Source organism: Schistocerca americana, chromosome X, assembly GCF_021461395.2.
Source record: "Schistocerca americana isolate TAMUIC-IGC-003095 chromosome X, iqSchAmer2.1, whole genome shotgun sequence".
Lineage (NCBI taxonomy): Eukaryota > Metazoa > Arthropoda > Insecta > Orthoptera > Acrididae > Schistocerca > Schistocerca americana.
In genome coordinates, this window is record NC_060130.1 from 684,577,737 (window position 1) to 684,601,089 (window position 23,353).

Consider the following 23,353-nt stretch of genomic DNA (forward strand, 5'->3'; position numbering starts at 1 on the left):
ACTCAAACATGATTCCTGCCACTGCTTTCATGCAAAATTTTACTGCCACCCTCCACAGTCCCTGCCCATCAAGTTCATGAGGTCTGTCTGGTCTTCGTTTAGCTGTAGTTGTTCCTTTGTGTTTCCACTTCAGGCATATCGCCAACAGCTGAGTTGAGGTGCTGTAGAAGGGTTCAAATATTCCTGATGTATTAGTTGCTCAGTTTATACCCAATAACTAATCCATGTTCGAAGTAACTGAGCTCTCCTGACTGACCATGGTGCTGTTCTTATTTCTCTACTGATAAGACAGTACTCCCTGCCTCCTTTTATACTGGTGGGTCCACCACTCATAACATCTAGTGGTCAATTCTGCGTTGTAAAGAGGTGTCCACATACTTTTGATCATATAGTGTGTAACACACACAAGGAAATACACTCAAGGGGATTACCTGGTGAGGTATTGTGCAGGGTCAGAGGTGAGTTTGCAGGAACCTTAAAGGTAAGAATTTAAATGACACTACCAGTACAGATTGAGGATGTGATGTGATCTAGAAAACAGTAAAGGATTTTTGGAGTGGAGGTAGAATGTTACTGCAGTTGTCAAGCTGAGCATACACAAAGAGCACATGGATCTTCATTGTATAGCAGCCTTGGACAAGAAGAGAAATGTAATCATCTGCATGAGGTACTGCAACATGGAGTAGGTTCTGTGGTAACACAACAAGGTTAAATGATAGTGGGAGTGCAACAATAACTATGCGTCACTGCAAGTCAATGTGATCATTGGTTAATAGTGCTCAGGAATAAAGGCAGACAAGTTGTTTTACCAGCATAATAATAAATGATGCACATTTTTACTGGACACTAATTCACAAGTGTGTGTTATTTGTAGATTGTACCAGGGAGTATGAGCCCATGAAACTGTAAGCTGAGGAGGAGGAAATGATGTAAGGTTCTGGGATCAGCACATATCAGCTTCTCAACAGCACGAGTGCCTTCAGAGATGTATGGAGGTATTAGCCTTCATTTTTACCACATTTTGGGACGAGTTTGGCACACACCTTTCTCATGTTCAAATCTTCGGTCACAATGCGGAAAACCGTTGTTTTTGACATGTTTAGAGTTAGTGGTATCAATTGAAGGCTCAGCCGTCTGTCAGAGTTCAAACAGTCGCACACACGCGTCACATTTTCTTCAACTTGTGTGGTTGATGGCCATCCACTGCCAGGTTCGTCGATGATCTCCATCTCAGCCCTCCATGAACAACTTGTGCCATCAGAAAACTTGTGATTTGGACAAGCAATCATTCCCAAAGGCATGCTGAAGCAATGGAAACGTTTTGGTGGCAGAGTTCCCAAGTTCAACGCAAAATTTGATAGTGTACCGTTGCTCTACAGAATGATCCATTGTGCCATGTTACATAAACTCAAAACGGGATTGACGGAAACACATGTCCTGACTCTCCAGCAGCTTGCAGCCGAATGAGACAAAGAGCATTTTGAAACTAACACCCCCCTCCACTTAGCCCAGCTGGTTACAATATGCTGTGCTGTACCGTTGCGTCAGAAAAATATTGGTCGCATTACTTATGGAACGCACTCTGTATATTGTGATCTCTGTTGTGTGTTACATGAAGTAATTTCATTAAATTTATGTGTATGATGTAAAAAAAAGCCTTAAGCATTTCTTTAAAGATTACTACCATTACAATAATTTTGCATCATAAAGAGTTATGCTCACTTAACAAAATATACCTATGGGGGGGGGGGGGGGGGGGGAATGAACATGAAATGAAACAATATAAAACAAAAAATAAATAAATAAAATAAACAGAATAATAATGAACATTTAAATATTTTAATGAGGTAGGTTGAAAATACTGCGGTAGCACAATATATAGTTTATTTTCCAAAACTGGTATATTAGAAACCAGCTATATTATACATGAATGTAGGTAGCTTTACAGTTTCTTTAATTTACACTGTAACAAAAGTTTTCAATTTTAATTAATTGTAGAGGGGTGCTTTGCAAAATTTCAATTATTATGAAGGTTGATTATACAGTTTTCAGGAACATTAATTAAATGTAAACTTTTATATGGAAAACATTTTTTTTATATACACTGTTTTTGAAGATATTCCCTCTAAACCTACGACGCCAAATTAACTTTCAGGTTGTGTTTTATGCTTTAAAAGTGAAATTGGACACAAACAAAAAATACATACTGCTTTATTTTGCCCCTCTACATACCTGCCAAGTTTCATCAAGATCATTTATTTACACTTGGTAATGTCCCTTGTTAGTGTCTCAAGAAGAATTCTAACTTTCGTGAGGGCATTCATGTATACACACCAAAAAGATCACACGGGTTAGATTCCTTTGTAATGAAGAGCATTTCTTATGTACAAGAAGTAGATGGGGGAACAGATGTTACACATCAGTGTTGACAATTTTGAAGAAATACATGTGTCACTTTCATAAGGTACCCTGGTAGTGAGTCAGATGTGTTCAAAGAGAAAAAAATTGGAATGTGAAATAACTTCATGAGGCCCTTAGCCACAGAAAATCACCAACTACTGCACTAAAAAAAAAAAGCTGCATTTGTGAACAGAGGATGAAGAGGAAATGGCAAAGTTGCTAGAAAAGGATACAGAGCTATTTGGTGCAGAGTATGTTACTTTCTTTGCCACTTACACAGGACCAGATTCCTACTAGGTATTCTGCACTACTTTATTAGAAACCATTCCACACCACCTCCAGAGAGTAGTGCAGAATTGTATCTGTTAGGAGCTCTATGGTGGCTTCATAGAAGAAAGTGGCAGAGATTGGGCCAGTCCCATTGTGATTGTCATCAAAAAGGCACAGATGGAAGCAAAGCTTCATGGTTCTGTTACCGTTACAAGCAGCTGAATCAGCACATGGATTTTTACCTTCTCCCAAGTATCATGGTGACTGGAAAATCTGACACAAAGTCATTATTTTATAACTATGGATCTGAAATAAGTTTGCTAAGGTCTGCACAGGTGACATTTCAGGACCTATTGGACGAGGCACAAAGGGAACAAATAAACAGGTTAGTGCAAGGGTTATTTATATATCAACTTATTTTCTTCCAAGAGTTTAAGGAGTGCACGGAAGCAATTTAGAATGTACTGGAGCAATTTAGATTTCTGATTGACTGACTTTGCAACATTATTACCCATAATGAGCTCCAATTAGACCCCTGGCTCATGCTAGCTGTGCGGGAGTTCCCTACACCTAAAACAGTGAAGGAGCTGCAATCCTTCCTGTGCATGGTTAATTATTATCTGTTAAGTCTGGTCCTTATGTATCTGGATTATCAAAAATCCTTCACGCAATGCTAGCAGTTTTATAGGGTGTGTTCCACACAAAGAAGCAAATGGCCAGGAACACCCAGTAACTTATGTCTCCATAAGGCTAAATAATGTGGAGAAAAATTGCACAACCTAGAACTGATGATACTATGCACACCGTGGCAGGTGTACAGCTGTATACTGGCAAGCTTGCACAAGCAAGTTTCTAGACAGGTATACACCTTAATAATGGTCAGTTGGGGGGGGGGGGGGGGGGGGGGGGTGTGAGCAGTGAACTACTGATCAGAGAAACAGGTGGGAGACTCCTGATCCTACAGGGAATAGTACTTTAATACCTTGCACCCAGTGAGCAGAACTTACTAATTACAAAGCAACTGGGTTAGATGTTTATGAACCATTCACTTTAGCTAAACCATATCTTCCTTTTGAAATTCTGCCACCCATTAACCTCACCTATAAGTAGAACCATGGACTTAATCTCGAAAGCCTCTCTGAATTAATCCATCATCACTCAGTGAAATCTTATCAGGAAATGGGTACCTTCTAGTCAGCTGCTGTAACAGTTGATCATATGTAATCCCTTCCAGAGTCTACGAAGACTACAGCATAACCACAGTGATTCACATGTGAGTAAATTCAAGTGGCCCACCAGACTGTTACACTGAATATGTCCATTTCATTTCCTAAAACTGAATCAGAGATTGATGCAAAAATTGGACATGAGACAGTAGTGAGGGTCAAACCTGAGCCAAAGGCTGAACAGTCTTGTGTGCTATTATCTACACTACGAGAACAACTAACACTAATTTACCTGGCAGGCCACCTCAAATTTGTGTGTACAATGGCCTGATTGGCTAACTTCAAAGCTAATTTACTCAGAAACGGGAACTTACTGAAGTTTGTTCTTAACAATTATTTCTCAGCACAACCAACCCTGCAACACCCTTAGAAGCTTTTCAGACTGTTCCTGACCACCCTGTATAGCTTTCCCTGCCACAGTATGCACTATATTCTTGTCAGGTTTGCTGCTTGGCAGTGGATTCAACTAAATATACTCCATGATCCATATGGGCACCAGCCTTAGAATGTTGTCTCTGTCAGGTGCCACAGCATAATTTGCTTTCAGAGCAGCTTTGTCATACCCTCATGCACTGGTCAGTCAGTTACAAAGTAAGAATAATGGCTGAGCAGTATTGGTACTGTGCTGGCCTCTTCATATTAGTATTAACTGTAATTTATTTTGAAGTGTTTCATACTGCACTATGGATAGTTGTCACTTTACAAATTTTAAATATCTCCAGTACATTATGTTTGACTGAAGAATGCTCATCTGTCAACACTACTTGCCAAAACAGTAGACTGTACCTCATTTGCTAAGCCTCCAAACATCCTAATCCTACAAATTTATAAAATAAAAGAACAATTACTTGAACAGATTTTTTCTGCAAGATAAAAGTTAGCAAAATGCAACGTGCAGATAGTAATAACTGCTGAGCCATGCGATATTTATAATTTGCCATACTTGTGAAAATTCAAGTGTAATTGTTAAACAGCACTGTCAGTGTAATTGACTTAATCTAGAAGAATGGTGATCTAGTATCATGCAAAATAAATATTGAATTTCATGACACTGCTGCTAAATGTAGAACATGTCACACTTTGAATTAAATGCACTTTAACTAATATTTTATTTTAGATGTATAAAATGAAAGTTTAGCATAGCACGTGTATCCACTTACTCAAAGCATCAATACACTGACTCGTTATGCTGTTTTTGAATGTGCCCATCAGCTGCACAGGAAGTGAATGCCATTTCTCTTGCAAAGCTGCTCTCAGCATAATAAAAATAAAAAAATAAATCATTATAATACCCTGAACATACCTTAACAGAATTTCATATGGATATCCAGTTCATCAATGGGGGTGCTGATTTTTTGCTGTTCAAAATATTCAACCACAAGACTAGTTCTATGCACACAAATGTATCGTGTGAGATGAAAACAATACCTACTAAAATATAAGGCATAAACAATTATGTCATATCTATGGGTCACTTCACTGATACTGACATGCGCAAACACATGGCAAGCAGCACATCCAATTAAATATATGTAACCTCACAGACGCTACCTCATCCAGAAGCATTTATTTGCAGGTTATTTAATGGATGATAATGGTTACTTTGCTAGCAAAACTGGAACTTCTATCAAGATAGTACGTCCCTGTTGATCTGTAGTCCAGTGTACATGCAAGTTCAGTGTAACTGCTCCCTCATACAACTTGTGGTACATCTCTAAATTATTTAATCTTTACGACTTGTTCACTGTTGGATTTTTATCCTACACTTAGCTTCAGTAAGTGCAGACCATAGTTGGTAAGGGGGATGACGTGTTACACCAACAGGAATGTCAACTGAACGAGAGAGAGAGAGAGAGAGAGAGAGAGAGAGAGAGAGAGAGAGAGAGAGAGAGAGAGAGAAAGGGGGGGGGGGGGGGGGAGGGAGAGTATATAAAAGGTCAAAATTTCTGAGTAAAAAAAGTTACTTTATTAATATTAACTATAAAAAAGAACTAGCTACATCTCTAGCTGCTTAACTTTAATGTAACTGTTTAAGTCTCATATATAAGGCATTCCATAAGTACTGCAAGTCTTTTATAAAATAAGAAAAATTAACATACAATAGAAATTTTAAAACTGAAATAAATATAATTTTTTATTAATAAATTTTTTACTAAAATGAAACATCAATTGTAAAAACATACACTTTTAACAGCGTTCTCATAGATTTAATAATTTGTGAATGATTTACGTTTCAGGATAATTATTTCCTTAAATACAAATATTTGTATATTGTACAAACTTAATGTATGAGTTACAAACATACAACAGATAGCTTAAGATTAGATGAAGTTCAATATCCAGGTCTTTTGCAACTTAGTGACAATTCATTTGAAATCTCTGGTAAAGGCCAAACATAGAACTTCTGAAAAACATGGAAATGTGTGTATGTGGGAAAAATTCTACATTTATTTATCTATCAAATGCAGTCTTATAGAAAAGAACTTTATCAAAATGGAACTGTTTACCAAATGTTTCAAGCTACTACTAATAATGCTATACAAAAATTAGTAGTCCTTTATATCAGTTCAGCACACTGTTTAAAATGACCTAAAGCATTTCATTATTTATGATTAATACAGAACACAATTTTAAATGCAGCACTGACATTTATCTCAGTCTTTCATTTTATGGTTTGACATAGGTTACAAAAATATGTTAAGTGGGTTTGTCACCTCTATAAAACCTGTAAAACTATAAGTAATTTCCCAAGTATCAAACACAGAGGCAACTAGCCACCAGCACAACTGCTAGCTTGTAAGATAATCAAGTTTTTGGTCCTTTCTCAAATTCAATCTTACGACATAATTTTGCTTTAGTTAACTAATATTTTGTGAATACCAAAGAATTTTTTCCACTGCTGAATACTACACAAACATTTGTGAAGACCATACACAGAATAAAGCAAGGCTCCCAAAACCTTGATGTTTAATTTCAACAGAGCCAGTAGGAACCTGAAAAGGACTTGCTACAGTCAATAATTGTGACACACTTATGGAAAGCATTTCCATGTCACAATGAGTTTAACAAGGGTGACTGTTTTACAAGCCAAATTTCTCTCCCCCACATATTCACAGCCCAACATGTCTTGTTGGGTAACCAATTTCTTTCTTCACTATTGCACAGATTTTCTATCATCATTCGAACAGGATCTCTCACAACTAATATACACTAAGGCACTTTCTCATTCAAACTGCTTTATGGGGAAAAGGTATGCTACTGTAACTTCAGTGTGTTACACCCTCTTTCATAGTTAACTGAAACTATGCAGAAAATGCAAAACAATTATTTAAATTCAAGTAATGGCAGTTTTCTTCCAACATCCTGACTGTGTATCCATGGACTTGATTCAGCTAGTCATCCCATTATGGAAATTATGGCCAGGATTGATTATAATCATAACTGTCAACTTTTTAACATAAGACAGAGAGAACTTTAAAAAGTAATAATGCTGACAAAGTTTTCTGTTACTAACTTATGTTGTTAAATGTGGACAGTGTCACACTACCTACATTTAGGATATAGTAATTGACAGTAGTAATTATCACCGTTTCACGACTTGTCTAGTTGGTGAATCACTCACCCACTTTAGTGTTGTAGTAGTAGTAGTAGTAGTAGTAGTAGTTGCAGTAATAATAATAATAATAATAATAACAGACAACAAGTAAACTTGAAACTCTTGTTTTTTCCTGACCATGAGAGTTTATTGTCTTAAGCTCAGGATATTCTGTTAAATCATCATCGTGGCACTCCAAGATAGATACAAGTTATTAAACAGGGTAATAGATATTTTGAATCCCTGAAGATAAATGACTGAAAATTTCATCTACACTTTGGGAAAGATGGTGGAAAAAGTGGAACGGGCTTTTAATGTGGGACCACTGGTTACTGCAGGATTCCAGTTTCCTGTCAAAAATACTGAAACAGTGTTAACAGACCGGGATGGGGGGGGGGGGGGGGGGGGGACACAACACGTTCCAAACAAAGCTCAGACATACTGTTACAATTTCGCTATTGGGAAATGATGTGAGGTCAACATTTCAAAACTACAAACTGTTAAGTTGAGAAACTAGACTGTAATACTTTCATATACTACTCACTGAATAATTACAGCATGAAAAAATGAGTATATCAACAAATTTTCTTCATACAATTGCAAACTGATTCCAAATGCATGATGTGGAATTTCATTAATGTTATCTGTCCCTTAATCATAAGGAAGTTAAATGACTTATGAATATTTGAGTTTATATCTCTACAGAAACTTTCAGAGAAATACTGTTCATCATCCATTTCGTATACTCTTCAATCTCGACAATTAATTTAACAATTTTTTAGCAGTCAGTGCTTTACAATAATAAATCTCAAGAGTGTTTCTATAGTTTCAAGCTTTGCAGGACATTACAGATTATCGAAACAATCAAGAATGATTCAACCTAAAAAGTAAACACATGGCATATGTTTATGGTCACCAATGGAGCACGAGATGACCACAGTTACATTGATTATTATACTTTCTCCTGAAAGTAATTAGTGTGTAAACAATAGCTGTAAGTAAAACAGTCGAAGTCTATGGAACTTTCAGGAAAGAAGTGGCGTGAATCAAAAAAGTGCCACCTCACACACACTGCTCACAACTCTGACATGATTACAACAAAATTAATTTGAGCAGTAGAACTAAAAATGCAAGAGAAATTGATGAGGAAGCTCATTGTGAAATGACAATCAGGTAAAATTCAACAAAGAAGTTGTATCATGACAGTAAAGAGAAATATGAAAAACTATTTTTTATAGCAATAAAAGTCAAGAAAACAGTAAATTGAAATGAGAATACAGTCAGAGCCAGGAGTATTTAAAGTTGAAAAACTTACAGGATCTCATCTACAGCAAACATTTTCGAAAGACTACGTTACAATATCGAAGTAATCTAGTGTCTATATATGTTGCATACATCATTGACATTTTACACAGTACACTGAGATAGAGGGTGAATCATTACTATCAAATTCCTTTGCAGCTGAAAGCAAAACAGTGGGAAATCAATAAAGGAGCAGCAGCAGCAGGAGGAGGAGGAGGAGGAGGAGGAGAAGGAGAAGAAGAAGTCGATGGTAGTACCATTACTACTATTTTGACTGACCACATTTCATTTCAGGAAAACTGTGGACGTATCATCAAAGTGGACAGAAACAGAAGAGAGACACTACAATACAAATCTGTAATTAATATGCTAAATCAACGTAAAAGTGATTTTTGTCTTGTATTTTCATCCTCTTCCACGTGAGTACATAAAATAATTTTTCTTCATTAGCGACATTTTCACATAATAATCTTAAGCTCAGTGTAAATTTTGGTAACACAGACATTTCATAATTAGTTTAAAATAATATTATTGACAGTCATATATGTATATACTGATGTTAAAACCATCAGATACAAATTGTGCCCTTTAACAATAGAAACATATAATCACATACAGTGCCTTGGTAAACTACATAAATGGAATGTCATGGACAAAATTGTCTAATTTATGTATTAGTCAATGAACAACTTTCTTTATACATCAAAATATAGATGTTAATATGGTTACTAGCCCTCACTTGGCACAGCAGGCATCATTTTATACATTGTATGGTACTCTATGGAAATGATATCAAGACAGATTTACCATCAAATGAATAAAAATGCATTTTTGTGGACAAATGATAGTTTTGAAAGCTATATTCAGGTAAGCATCCCGCCAAAAATTATGAAGAGAATATAGCAATGTCTGAAACGTTTTGTGGTAAGTTTATGGAATAGATTACCACATTATAATTTATTTCATAGCATTTCAGTCCTGTAAATACAATGCCTCTTGGCCAAGGTGGTCTAATAGGTACAGTACTAGACTCCAACCCTGGGTGTCCTGGGTTCAATCCTCGATAGGGTGGGGGATTTTTCTTTGTTACAGTCTTTCCAAGATGCCCCCACATCTATTTGCCTGCTATAGAACGAGTACTGGGGATCTTTCCAGGGGAGGGGAGGGGAGGGGAGCGGAGGGGGGGGGGCTGGGTTAAGATGGAGAGGGTGATGAGTCCACTGCCCTCCCCCTCCTAGTGCCATGCTGAAGAAAGGCTGTACAACACCAACAGTCAGGCCAATGGCTCAGTCATGGGCTGGTGCCACACACTATCTTAAAAATATACAATCCCCCAACTCACAATACAAGAAACCCAGCATCACACGTTCAGTTTCACTTTTGGATATACTGGGGCTATCTGATTACATTGAAGGAGTGACCCTTTACAATGGCTGTGTATAAAATATATTACACGTGTGTCTTCCGCCCATTCAAAATATGGATAAAGTGAGAATATGTTCACATTACCACTCAATAATGCTGACAAAAATGTTCTCTCACATAAGACAAAGAGTAAGACCACTAGTAAAGAACTCTCCCATTATTCTCTGTTATCTGTTATGAGGACTTTAATGTCTAAATTTCCTCCCCACCTCTCATCGTGTAAGAACAAAATTACATTTTTATAAAAAATTTGATGAATATTGTACATTATCACTGTATCATCTTTTTACTGAGACACACACATACACACAAATACTTTTTCAAAGATGACATTACAAGTGTTTGTATACAATATGGAATGAAATATAAACTACTTTACAACCATTCAAAAATAAAACTTTAGGTACTTTTACAATCACAAAATTCACTTACAAGCGCCTACTGATAGCTATAAACTTATGAATCTTGTTTAACATCCATGTTTGGGATGTAATCCATAGCCATAAGGCAAGCAAAAACAGTCATTATCATTTTTGGCTTCACTTCAGTAATGTCTTCTGGAAGCGCATACACTCTCGCTCCTGTCTTCCTCGCCATAGAAATAGCATATTTCGCATTTGCCAAGTTGTCCTGAAAATAAATGTGTGTACACAATTACAAACGTCGATCACAATGCACAAACTAATAATTAATAACATGTACCAAATCATCCACAAAAAATGAACGAAGTACAAAATTTACAAAAGATCATGTAAGAATGCAATGTAGAGAAAAAACAAAAGTTGTCTTCAAAAATAATAGGAAACCCAATGTTTTTGGGAACAGAATCACACGGAGGAAATTATTGCACAGAATCAAGTTGGTCTACAAAACACATGGCAGTGTTATGTATCCGTCAGTGCAAGTACACACATATGGACAATGCAGATAAACAGAAACAGACCCATAAGAATTCCACTGAAGGAAGATTACTGATCATAATTAGTTTTAAGTTTTTATCTAAAGATTCACAACTATATAATACACACAAACTTCTTCTATGTGCATACTTAGGCACAGGTAACAGGACCAATTGTTTTGACGGCTCTACGTCCTACACTAGCGACCATGCAGTTTCGTATTATAAGGCATTACAAGCATTTTAGCTGGTGCCACAAGTCCACCAATAATATGGAAGGAAAACACACAAAAAAAAGAATTGCCAATTTTAGTGACCTCTCCAGGGCAACTGGGTCTCTCAAGGTGGTTGGACGCCATTTAAATAAAAAAGAAAGGAAAAAAAACATAGTTGACCTCATTTATAAAACTGGTAACTGTGACTGTGATTGACTAGTCTCTAAATGGGCTAATGAGAAGCATCTATCACTGTACTGCACTGGTATTTTATCAGTCGGTTTAAACTGACCCAACTTTCACACATTTCAAAGTATGCTATCTAGTTGCCTCTTTGGTGCTTCTGATGTGGTGCACTGCCATGAAATTCACACAGGCTGCTCTGAATGTGCAGCACTTATTGTGCACCTGCAGTCATTTCAGCCAATGCATTCAAATTGTACCTTAATTCTTTGTACCCACTGACACACACAACTGTTTATATATTCCCAATTATGTTACAATTATCAAAGATATATTTTACTTTATTTCTGTATCACACTCCATATGTTATTCTCAGACGCTCCATCTCTAATTTATTGTGATTGTCAATTTAATTTACAATTTCCATATATTCTGATGCTTTACTATACGTAAATCTTCTCTTATGCAGAGTGCAATTTTTAATACTTAAATACGTAATTATATGAATTACAAATACCAGTATTGCACAATTTCATTTTGTTCATACTGCCCTCCTCCCACTGCTGGTTTGCATAGGCAGTAATTCAGGCAAAAGCCATTACATTTCTGACATGTTAATGCCAGTGTCTGTGCCTCCTTCAAGGTCTTTGTGGATTTATCTTTCAACAGCGCAACAAGACAATCATGACAGGTCAGAACAGCATGGGCGACATGTGAAGGAAATCATTATCTAGAAACACTTATGTCCTCCTTATAACATAAAATGCAATGAAGTAAAATATGGTGCACAGACACTGATACACCACAAACAATGTACACTGGTGGATCCTCTCAGCACAGGAGGTGCCCACGTGTCAGTGGATAGTGTCCTAATTTCAGTCATGTCAAAGCCACTTTTTTTGTTTCTGTTAACATGGAAACACTGTTGCTGTCACCAGCCTGAATTTGTTATTTTGTTCGTTGGTTAGTTTAAAGGCGGGAGAAGGGACCAAACTACGAGGTTATCGGTCCCTTGTTCCTAATAAAACAATGCTACGAGCATGAGAATAAAACGAATAAAACGGATAAAACATATAACACAAAATGGAAAGAAAGGAAAAGCCCCAAGAACGAACGGAAGGCAACGAACACTTAAAGGAACAAAAAAGGACAAGAAAACAACAGAGATACTAGAAACAGAAGAGAGTAAAACATGAAAGCAGATTACAGTGGCTGGCCAACCACGAAAATAAAAAGGGAAAGCCAGCTACTCTTGAACACATTAAAACCTCCACCCTAAAAGCACTAGGGTGGAGGACACAGAGGGACAAAAAACATGCGCTAAAACCTACATAGAAGTATAAAAACCCACTCTCATGGATAAAACTTAAAACTAAAGCTGTTGTGGAGGCATTGTGGCCCAACACTGAAGGCAGAGTGCTGAGAAGTTAACAGTCTGCCACAGAGCGGCTAAAAGTGGGCAGCCCAGCAAGAGGTGGATGAGTGTCATTTGGGAGCCACAGGGACACTGAGGTGGGTCCTCGTGGCAGAGCAGGTAACCATGCGTTAGCCATGTATGGCCAAGGCGTAGCCGGCAGAGGACAACTGATTCCCTGCAAGATGCCTGCATGGAAGACTTCCACACATTCTTAGCCTCCTTAATGACACGCAATTCGTTGTGCGTGCTGTTATGCCATTCCGTCTCCCAAAGCCAGAAAACCTGCGGTGTAAGACAGAACGCAGGTCAGCTTCGGAGATGCCCATCTCCAGAAGCGGTTTCCGCATCACCTGTTTGGCCAGCCTGTTGTCAAGTTCATTGCCAGGGATTCCGAAGTGTCCTGGGGTCCACACAAACACCACGGAACGATGGGACTGTTCCGGGGCACAGATGGACTTCTGGATGTTCGCTACCAGAGGGTGGTGAGGGTAGCACTGGTTGACAGGAGAAATGACTCGCCAGGGCATGAGCGGTGCTCAAGAGCATGAGATATGGCCGCCAGCTTTGCAGTGAAAACACTGCAGTCAACTAGCAAGGAGTGCTGCTCAATACGTCCTCCATGAACATATGCAAAGCCTACGTGACCATCAGCCATTGAGCCGTCAGCGTAAACCACTTCAGAGCCCCGGAATATGTGTCAAGAATCGAGAGGAAGTGACAGTGCAGCGGTGGGGTTAACGGACTCCTTAGGGCCATGCAAAAGGTCCAGACGAAGCTGCGGCCGAGGCGTACACCATGGAGGCGTACGTGAACGGGCCACAAGTAGAGGTGGTAAATGGAAGGACTCCAGTTCAGAGAGAAGGGACCGCAAGCGAACCGCAATCCTTAGCCCCGATCTGGGCCGCATATGCGGGTGATGGACTCCCGTGGGCGGGAAAGGGAGACGGTAATTCGGATGCTAAGGGGAACTACAAATGTGTGCTGTGTAACTGGCGAGCAGTTGCGCACGTCTGATCTGCAGTGAAAGGACACTAGCCTCCACCAGTACGCTGGTCACCAGACATGTCCTAAAAGCTCCTGTCGCTAATCGAATTCCACAGTGGTGCACAGGGTCGAGTAAATGCAATGCTGAAGGCCAGGGCTCTGTAGAGCTACAGCAGCGTACAGCGAGCTGCACCCCAATTGGTGTTGCTCAGGCAACGGAGGGCACCGAGGTGCTACCAGCACTTCTGCTTAAGCTGAAGAAGATGAGGGAGCCAAGTCAATCTAGCGTCGAAAACTTGTCCTAGGAACTGATGTGTCTCCACTACAGTGAGTGGATCGTCATTAAGGTAAAGTGCGGGTTCCAGATGAACGGTACGACGCCGACAGAAGTGCACGACACACGACTTTGCGGCTGAGAACTGGAAGCCGTGGGCTAAAGCCCATGACTGCGCCTTGTGGATGGCTCCCTGGAGACACTGCTCAGCAAGAACAGTACTGGAGCAGCAGAACGAAATGCTTAAGTCATCTGCATACAGAGAAGGTGAGACAGAGGGCCCCACAGCTGCTGCTAGACCGTTAATGACCACTAAACATAGAGAGAGACTCAATAGAGAGCCTCTCACTGACACACAATTCTTCCTCAAAATGTGGTAATGGCACCCAGGGGACAGCACAGGATAGCACATTACTTTCCTTGCAAGAGTCCCATGGTGAGGGGTCTCACTGCTTATTTCTCTGGATTCCTAAATTGCCCAGTATCCACCAGAAAGATACTTCTGCCTCTTGCCGTTACAGTATATGAGGTTTGTCTTTAATGTTTTGGGCCATTCTGTAACCTGGGTACATTTGCTGAAGGGTCTGTAGGGCTCTTACAAAATCTGAGCAGACAAGAATATTCCATTACATCTGTTCTAGTACTTTTAGGATTACACAGAGCTCTGTGATAAAGTCTGTAAATTTGTCAGCAACTCTAATCCTTAAAGACAGTGTCAGCAGAAACTACTGAGCAGCCCTTATTAGACCAAGCAAGTGTAAAACGGTTAAATTTTTGTACTTTGTCAACTTTAAACAGTTAACATCATTAATAACAAGGGAAGATACTTGTTACAACCTTGCATTAATAATTCCGGCTGGCACACCATGCTCTGTGAGCTGCTCCTTCACTTTAATCCTAGATGGTCTTAGTGTTGTTCTGTTATGTACATATACCTGACAGTAGCACAAGATGATTTGAGGCTGGAGACATTGCGATTGCCTGGACTTTACATGCATGTCCCACAATGAGGAATTTCTGCTGGATGGTTAAAGAGGTTTGTTTCTCCAGCCTTAGCACAGATTCTGAGTGTATGGTTTGTTCTGAAGACATATTACCAATATAATGCCCTTACAGTAAACAGTCCAAGGTCTTTATATAGGATGGTCATGCATAGCCACTATGAGCAGAACCTAGTCCAGCCACAGCCGAAGAAAGGTTCTGTTAATAATAACAAATTGTTCATAGTCTTTAGATGCTTCAGGTGTGGCAGCATGGCAAGGTTTTCCCCTCCCCTTCTTCCACTCCCCCCCCCCCCTTTTTAATCGAAGTTGAGGTTTAGGAACTTGAAGTACAAGTAAATTACAAACATTATGTAAATGATAGAATTTCAAACACACGCTCCCTCACACAAGTAAATTGAAGCCTTTTGTTTTATTCTTCTTAAAATTGTTCACAAAAAGAGAGAACAGCAGACAATAATGTTAAGGACTACTGAAAAAGATTCAACTTAACACACTTCACTGATAAGACACCATTCTCTTACGTATCAGCCTGAGTGCATAAGAGCACTGCATCCACCTTACATGCACAGACACTCAATCTCATCAGACGTTTTCCACATGGCTCAGGTTCACATCACCTTACTTGTCTTCACAGGGGTGCGCACTTCCAGACTGCAACCCAACAGGCACGTGCCATCCCGGCAAGCCACTGTATGGTGTATGGCAGAGGATACCCCATACCACTACTAGTAATTTCCCTTCCTGTTCCACTTGCAAATAGAGCTAGGAAGAAATGACTGTCTATATGCTTCCATATGAGCTCTAATCTCTCTAATCTGATCTTCACAGTCCTTATGCGAAATGTACATTGGCAGCAGTAGCATCGTTCTGCAGTCAGCCTGAAGTGTCAGTTTTCTAAATTTTCTCAACAGTGCTCCTTGGAAAAGAACATCACCTTCCTTCCATTGATTCCCACTTGAGCTCCTGAAGAATCTCCATAATAGCTGCATGTTGTTCAAATCTACTGGTAACAAATCTAGCAGCCCAACTCTGAATTGCTTTAATTTGACCTCGGCAAATCCCAAACACTTTAACAGTACTCAAGAACAAGTCACACTAGTGTCCTATACGCAGTCTCCTTTACAGATGAACCACGCTTTCCTAAAATTCCCCCAATAAACTTAAGTCGATCATTTGCCTTCCCTACCACAATCCTTACATGCTCATTCCATTTAATATTGCTTTGCAACATTATACCTAGATATTTAACTGATGTTACTGTGTCAAGCAGCACAATACTAATGCTGTATTCGAACATTAGGCGCTTGTTTTTCCTATTCATCTGTATTAACTTATGTTTTTCTACATCTAGAGCTAGCTGGCATTCACCACACAAACTAGAAATTTTTTCCAAGTCATCCTCTATCATCCTACACTCATTCAACGATGCCACATTCCATACACCACATCACTATCCATAAAGAGTTACAGATTACTGCTTACCCTGTAAGCCAGATAATTTACGTACATAGAAAATAACAGTGGTCCTATCATGCTTCCTTGAGCCACTCATGATGATGCCTTTGTCTGTGATGAACACTAACCGTCAAGTACAGCATACTGGGTTCTATTACTTAAGAAGTCTTCAAGCCACTCGTGTACCTGGAACTACTCCATACATTTTTACCATTATTAACAGTCAGTGGTGTAACACCATGTTAAATACTTTATGGAAATCTACAGATATGGAATTCGCCTGTTCTCCTTCATCCATGGTTCGCAGGAGCTCACGTGAGAAAAGGGCAAGCTGAGTTTTGCATGAGTGATGCTTTCTAAAATGCTGCTGATTTGTGGACAGAAGCCTTTCCTTCTCAAGCAAATTTATTATGTTCAATCAGAGAATATATACAAGGATTCTGCAGCAAACCCATATTAAAAGATATTGGTCTGTAATTCTTTGGTTATGTTCTTTTCCCCTAATATACACAGGAACCACCTTCATTTTTTTCCCATCACTAGGGGCTTTGGACTGGGTGAGAGATTGAAGATAAATGAAAGCAAAGTAAGGGACCAATGCTCTAGAGTACTGAACTGAGATTCCATCCAGACCTGTTGACTTATTTGTTTTCATCTTTCAGTTGTTTCTCTACACCAGTGGTGCTTATTACTATGCCCTCCATATGAGTAGTAGTAGATGGGTTTTTTGGGCGCACGACAGCAAGGTCTTCAGCGCCCGTTCAGTAACATAGTGAGGCGGGTGTCAAGAAAAAAACTCAGAACATTTATATAAAACGGAACATAAAATACGGGGAACAATCATTGAAAAATATGTGCTCACCCACACTGAAGCGTGGGATGAAGCAGGGCATCAGCAGTAAAACATGGACAACACAGGAAGAAAATGGTAGAGGGAGCTAAAACAATGTAGCAGATGGAAGTGGCTGGCTGACCGCAAGGAAAAAAGGGAGGAGTCACCCACTCTGCAATACACTAAAACCTCCAGCCTAAAAGTTTAGGCCAGAGTCGAGACACATCACAAAACTTAAAAACCCTAGACACACACGTCTCATCGTTAGCTAAAACACAAGGCAGATCCCCATCAACTTGTGCTTCTGCCCTTGCATCACGGTATAAAATACAGTCTGTTAAAATGTGCCGGACATAGATGTGCACACCACAAGCATCACAAAACGGAGGATTCTCCCACCGTAATAAATAGCTATGTGTGAGAGGACAGCACCCGATCCGAAGACGTGTGAGGGCCACCTCTTCCCGCCTGAGCAACCGGCAGGAGGCACGCCATGGCCGAGTGGTTGACTTTACCAACTGCAGTTTATTGGCCATCACCGCCAGCCACTCGTCCTCTCACAACTCAATGCACTTCCTGTGGAGTGCAGCGATGACTGACTGCACGGGGATAGGACACTGGACCACATCCTGCTCTCTGCAGGCCTCCTTGGCAGCCCGATCAGCCTGTTCATTGCCTCATATGCCGACATGACCAGGCACCCAGCAGAAGGATACCTCTTTACCCCGCCGTTGGAGCAAGTACAGTTGGTCATGTATCAGCTGGACCATCTCCTCAGTCGGGTATAGGGTCTGCAGTGATTGTAAGGCACTAAGAGAATCGGAGCAGTGAAGAAATCGATTGCCCCGAACACGATGCATCTGCTCCAGTGCCTTCAGGATCGCATAGAGCTCCGCTGCGAAAACAGTATATTCAGCAGGGAGGCGAATCCGTGTAACATGATCAGGGAACACCACAGAACAGCCAAGGAAAGTCTCCTGTTTGGAGCCATCAGTGTAAACGACAGTGAAACCGTGATGCACATCTAAAATGTTAAAAAACAGAGATTGGAATGTAAAATCTGGTGTGCCATCTTTCTTAAAATTAGTCAAATCTAAAATAAGTTTGGGTCTCCGGAGGAACCAAGGTGGAGATCTGCTCCAACCGCGACGTAAAACACGAAGACTAGGCATAGACATCGCACCGAGGCAATCCTGTGCGCGAATCCCATAGAGCCGCGTCGCATGTTGCTGGTTATGAAACAATCGTGCCAGAGGAGGCTGAGCAATGGTATGGTATGCAGGGGTGTATGGTGTGGACAAAGTTTTATACGCCTGGCGCACTGTAAGTAGCCGTCGCCGCATATGAAGTGGCGGTTCACCAGCCTCTGCACAGAGGCTTGGTATGGGGCTAGTTCGGAATGCCCCAGTGGCCAACCGAAGCCCTTCATGGTGCACAATGTCCAACAACTTTAAGTAAGAAGGCCTCGCAGACCCATACACCGTGCACCCATAATTGAGCCGAGATCGCACAAACGCCCAGTAAAACTGGAGCAGACAAGTCTTGTCAGCTCCCCATGTACTGTGGCTAAGACATTTTAAAATAATTAAAGCCTTAAGTGACCGCCGTTTCAGGTCTTTAAGATGAGGTAACCACGTGAGCTTCGAGTCAAAAATGAGCCCCAGAAATCTCACCGCATCTTTAAAAGTAAGAATAGTGTCCCTCATCCTCAACTCAGGAAATGTTAAAATCGAACGAGAACGGTTGAAAAGAACACATACAGACTTCTCGGTGGAAAACTTAAAACCACTCTTCTGCGCCCAGTCATCCAAACGCCTAATCATAAGTTGCAACTGACGAGTTGCCGTTGCAAGGCTTGAAGAAGAGCAAAACAAAGAGAAATCATCCACAAACAAAGAACACTGGACAGGACTTTTCACTATGGACGTAATGCTATTAATAGCGATGGCAAAGAGAGTCACACTTAAAATGCTACCCTGAGGGACACCGCTCTCCTGCTCAAAGCGATCAGACAGGACGTCACCAATTCGGTACCTAAAATATCGTGGCGAGAGGAAAGACTGAATAAAAAGAGGAAGACAACCACGAAAACCCCATTCGTGAAGCTGCTCCAGGATGAGATGCCTCCAAGTGGTATCGTAGGCCTTCTCGATGTCGAAAAATACACCTAGAAGGTGATGACGGCATAGGAAAGCTTGTTGTATAGCCGCCTCCAGGAGGGCAAGGTTATCGAAGGTGGAACGAAACCTCCTGAACCCACACTGAAAGCGACTGAGGAGTTGCCGGGATTCTAACATCCAGACAAGGCGGCGGTTGACCATCCGTTCCAAGGTCTTCCCTATGCAACTAGTGAGGGCAACACTACGGTAGCTACTTGGGCTCGTGTGATCTTTCCCAGGTTTTAAAAAAGGGATTAAAACTGCCTCACGCCACGCGTCAGGAAAGTGACCTGACGCCCAAATGGCATTAAAAAGTGCGAGGAGGATTTCTCTGTTGCGCATTGTGAGGTGCCATAGGATACTGTAATGGATCCTGTCGTGACCAGCAGATGTGTCACGACCTCCAGACAATGCAGAATCCACCTCCCACATAGAAATTGGGCAGTTGTAAGCTTCATGAGAAGTGGACTGGAAGTCCAGACTACATCTCTCAGCAACGGCCCTATGGCACTGGAAACCTGGATCCTGACTGGTTGTTGCAGTAACTGTGGCAAAATACGCTGCCATAGTCTGGGCAATGTCTCGCGGATCCGTGTGGAGTGTGCCGTTATTCATTACAGCAGCTATGGGGCACCTCCCTCCTCTGCTAGAAATTCTCCTGATGGTCTCCCACACAATGGAACTGTTGGTGGAACGATTAATAGTGTTCAGGAATTGTTGACATGACCTTTTCTTGCTCTCACGAATAATGCGGCGACATCTTGCCCTCGCCACCCGAAAGGCTGCAAGAGTCTCAGCAGTTGGCCGACACTTGAACCGACGCAGAGCTGCACGCCTGGTCCTGATTGCAGAGCGGCATTCGGCACTCCACCAAGGCACAGGTGGCCTCTTCCGGTGGCCTGTGGACTGTGGAATGGATGCTGCAGCGGCATGGTGGACCGTTTTGGTAATATGATCCACCCACACCTCAACATTCGCACAGTGTTCGAATTGGGCCAACTGGCTATAAAGTGACCAGTCAGCTCCACTGAGCACCCATCGTGGTGGTCTCCTTTCGGGGCCCAGGCCATCTGGCAGGTGAATCCAGATTGGGAAATGATCACTGCCGTGCAAGTCAGCGACCACTTCCCAGTGAGCACTGGGGGCAAGAGCTGGAGAGCAAAGCGAGAGATCAATGGCAGAGAACGACCCAGTCGCTGTGCAGAAATGAGTACTCTGTCCTCCATTGAGCAAGTAGGCACAGGATGACAGGAGATGCCTCTCAATTGCTCTACCCCTAGGGCAGGTAATTGTAGAGCCCCAAAGCACATTGTGGGCATTAAAATCACCACAAATAATGAATGGCTGGGGGAGCTGTGTAAGAAGGTCGGTGAGGCATCAAGTGCATCATGTGGGGGCAAGTAAAGTGAGCATACAGTCAATGGATGACGCACGTGCACGGACACAGCGACGGCCGGTAAAGTCGTCCTAAGTGAGAGAGGCGAGGAGTGGTAGTCTGTCCTGACGAAAATACCTATGCCTCCTCTAGCTCTCTCTCCACGCAGGTTGTCCTTTTTGTGAGTGTAGAGCCTTGTATCTCAGGGGAGTATGATGGATGGAAATAAGTCTCCTAGAGACAGAGACACAGTGGTCTACCCTGAGATAGTAGACGAAGTTCCTCCACATGCGTCCTGAACCCTTGCAAGTTCCACTTAAGTATGGGAGCCATCTTTGATGGGGGTAGCGCCTTCATCCTGTCTCTCCGACAGGGCGGGGAGACCGCAGCAGGTGGAGGGGGAGGTGTGGGGCGAGATGATTGCCCCACACATACATCGTATTCCATGAACTCTGGGGAAGAGTCAGATGAAGCCTTACGTAAAACAACATCCGCATGGTCAGATGGTTTACCACGGGATTTGACCCGCTGTTGCTGCTGTACAGGAGCTTTCTGTGGTTTGGTGGGCTTTGGGGGAGCTGATGTGGGAGTGGTAATTGGCGCACTGGGCTTGGGAACAGCCTCAGCTGTTAGAGGTGCCAGGGGCCGGGCCAAGTTCGCCACTGTACCTTTGTCTGCCGTTCGAGTAGGGGCTACTGGCTCTGAAACACTGGCTGCGTTGCAAGTGCACTGACAGCTGCAGGTGTTAGTGCCAACACTCACCACCTCAGTCTGCATTGAGGCATCGACTTTTGGAGTAGGCTTCTGAACCAGGGATGCAAAAGATGTAGCAAATGTGGGAGGTTGCATCGACTTAAGAGATCTTCTTGGCCTCACCATATGGGATACGCAGGGATGTTTTTATTTCCTGGACTTTGCGTTCCTCTAAAAATATTCGGCAGTCCCTACTCCAAACAGGGTGGTTTCCAGAGCAATTGATACATCTGGCTGGAGACGAGCAACCAACTCCTTCATGAGCAGCCTTACCACAGTTGCCACAAGTCGCTTCGCCTTTACACCCTAGGGTGGTATGGCCAAAACGCTGGCATTTAAAACAGCGCATTGGAGACGGGAAATAAGGCCTCACACTAAGGCGAAGGAAGCCAGCTTTAATATGTTCTGGAAGTTTCGTGCTACTGAAGGTCAGAATAAAAGAGTCCGACTTCACAAGATTGCCATCAATCCTCTTCATGATATGTTGATCATCAACGATACCTTCCAGAACCCACTCACGTTGCAGTTTGTCTTTGGGAATGTCAACTAGATCCCGGCATGTCACAACACCTTTGCTATAATTCAACGTGCTGTGCAGTTCAGTGTCTATGGCATACCCCCCCGAAGGCATTTAGCAGCTTGCAGGTTAGTGGCTTGCTGGAAAGTGGAAGTTTCCACGAGCAAGGTCCCATTACGCAAACGCTTCACTGACTTTAAGGAGCCACAGATGCCCTCCAGACCCTTTTGTATATAGAAGGGCGAAACCTTCTCGAAACTACCCTCCTTCCGTTTTACAATGAGAAACACATTCTGATTACCAGAATGCATTTTGTTACTTAAGACTTGACTTGTCAAAGATGTGCTGCAGTCAGGGGGACTGACTGCACGAGCCCTCTTCAGAGACTGGGTGTTAGAACCTTCCAGCAGCCCACCCTTTCCGCTGGGAGGAGGAAAAAGAGGATTTCGAAGGATCCATCTCGGTCCCACGAGCAGCTAGGGAACTAGAAGTCCACCTAGACAGAGCCCCGCGTGCCTAGGTAAGCCTTATACAACTGGGGTGCGGCAGGTGCCCCAGAGGTTGCCCGCTTACGACTGTTCCACTCCAACAGCCACGCATCTTATAGGTGCGCAGCACACTGTAAGATTGAGGGGTTTTTATAGAGGTTTACCTTCCTCGCAATCCAGGCGGTCAAGCCAAGATTACCATTCCTCGCAGCACACAACATTCCACCACTGCACCATACGGTGGTCGCTGAAGCATGTCTGGGGGTTACGGTGACAGGAGACTGGCGGCGCTGACCAGTCCCCAGCTCAGGACCCCGGGGTCGCCAAGCCCGTACTCAGCAAATGAATGCTGAGCCCCTAGGGGGTCCCCTCCATATGAGTGTGTGCGATGGTATATTTGTACGACTCTCCTGCATGAATTATTTGTTAAATGCAAAATTAAAAAATTTCGGCTTTACTTTTGCTATTTTCTACTGTCACACCAGACCGGTCAACACGTGACTGGATAGAAGCCTTATATCTACTTAGCAATGTTAAGTAGGACCAGAAACATGACTGTGGTAGTTTGTCAGCTTTGAGCA

At 41.9% G+C, this 23,353-nt stretch overlaps 1 protein-coding gene across 2 annotated transcripts in view; it reads right to left on the reverse strand.

The window, feature by feature from the left end:
- Window positions 1-5,839: 5,839 nt before the first annotated feature.
- Window positions 5,840-23,353, reverse strand: part of LOC124554803 (plastin-2) — a 217,602-nt gene continuing 200,088 nt past the window's right edge. For both annotated transcript variants that reach the window (XM_047128456.1, XM_047128455.1), the window contains exon 12: window positions 5,840-10,848. In XM_047128456.1, the coding sequence (XP_046984412.1) occupies window positions 10,675-10,848 (174 nt within the window). In that variant the 3' untranslated portion in view covers window positions 5,840-10,674. The remainder of the gene's footprint in view (window positions 10,849-23,353) is intronic.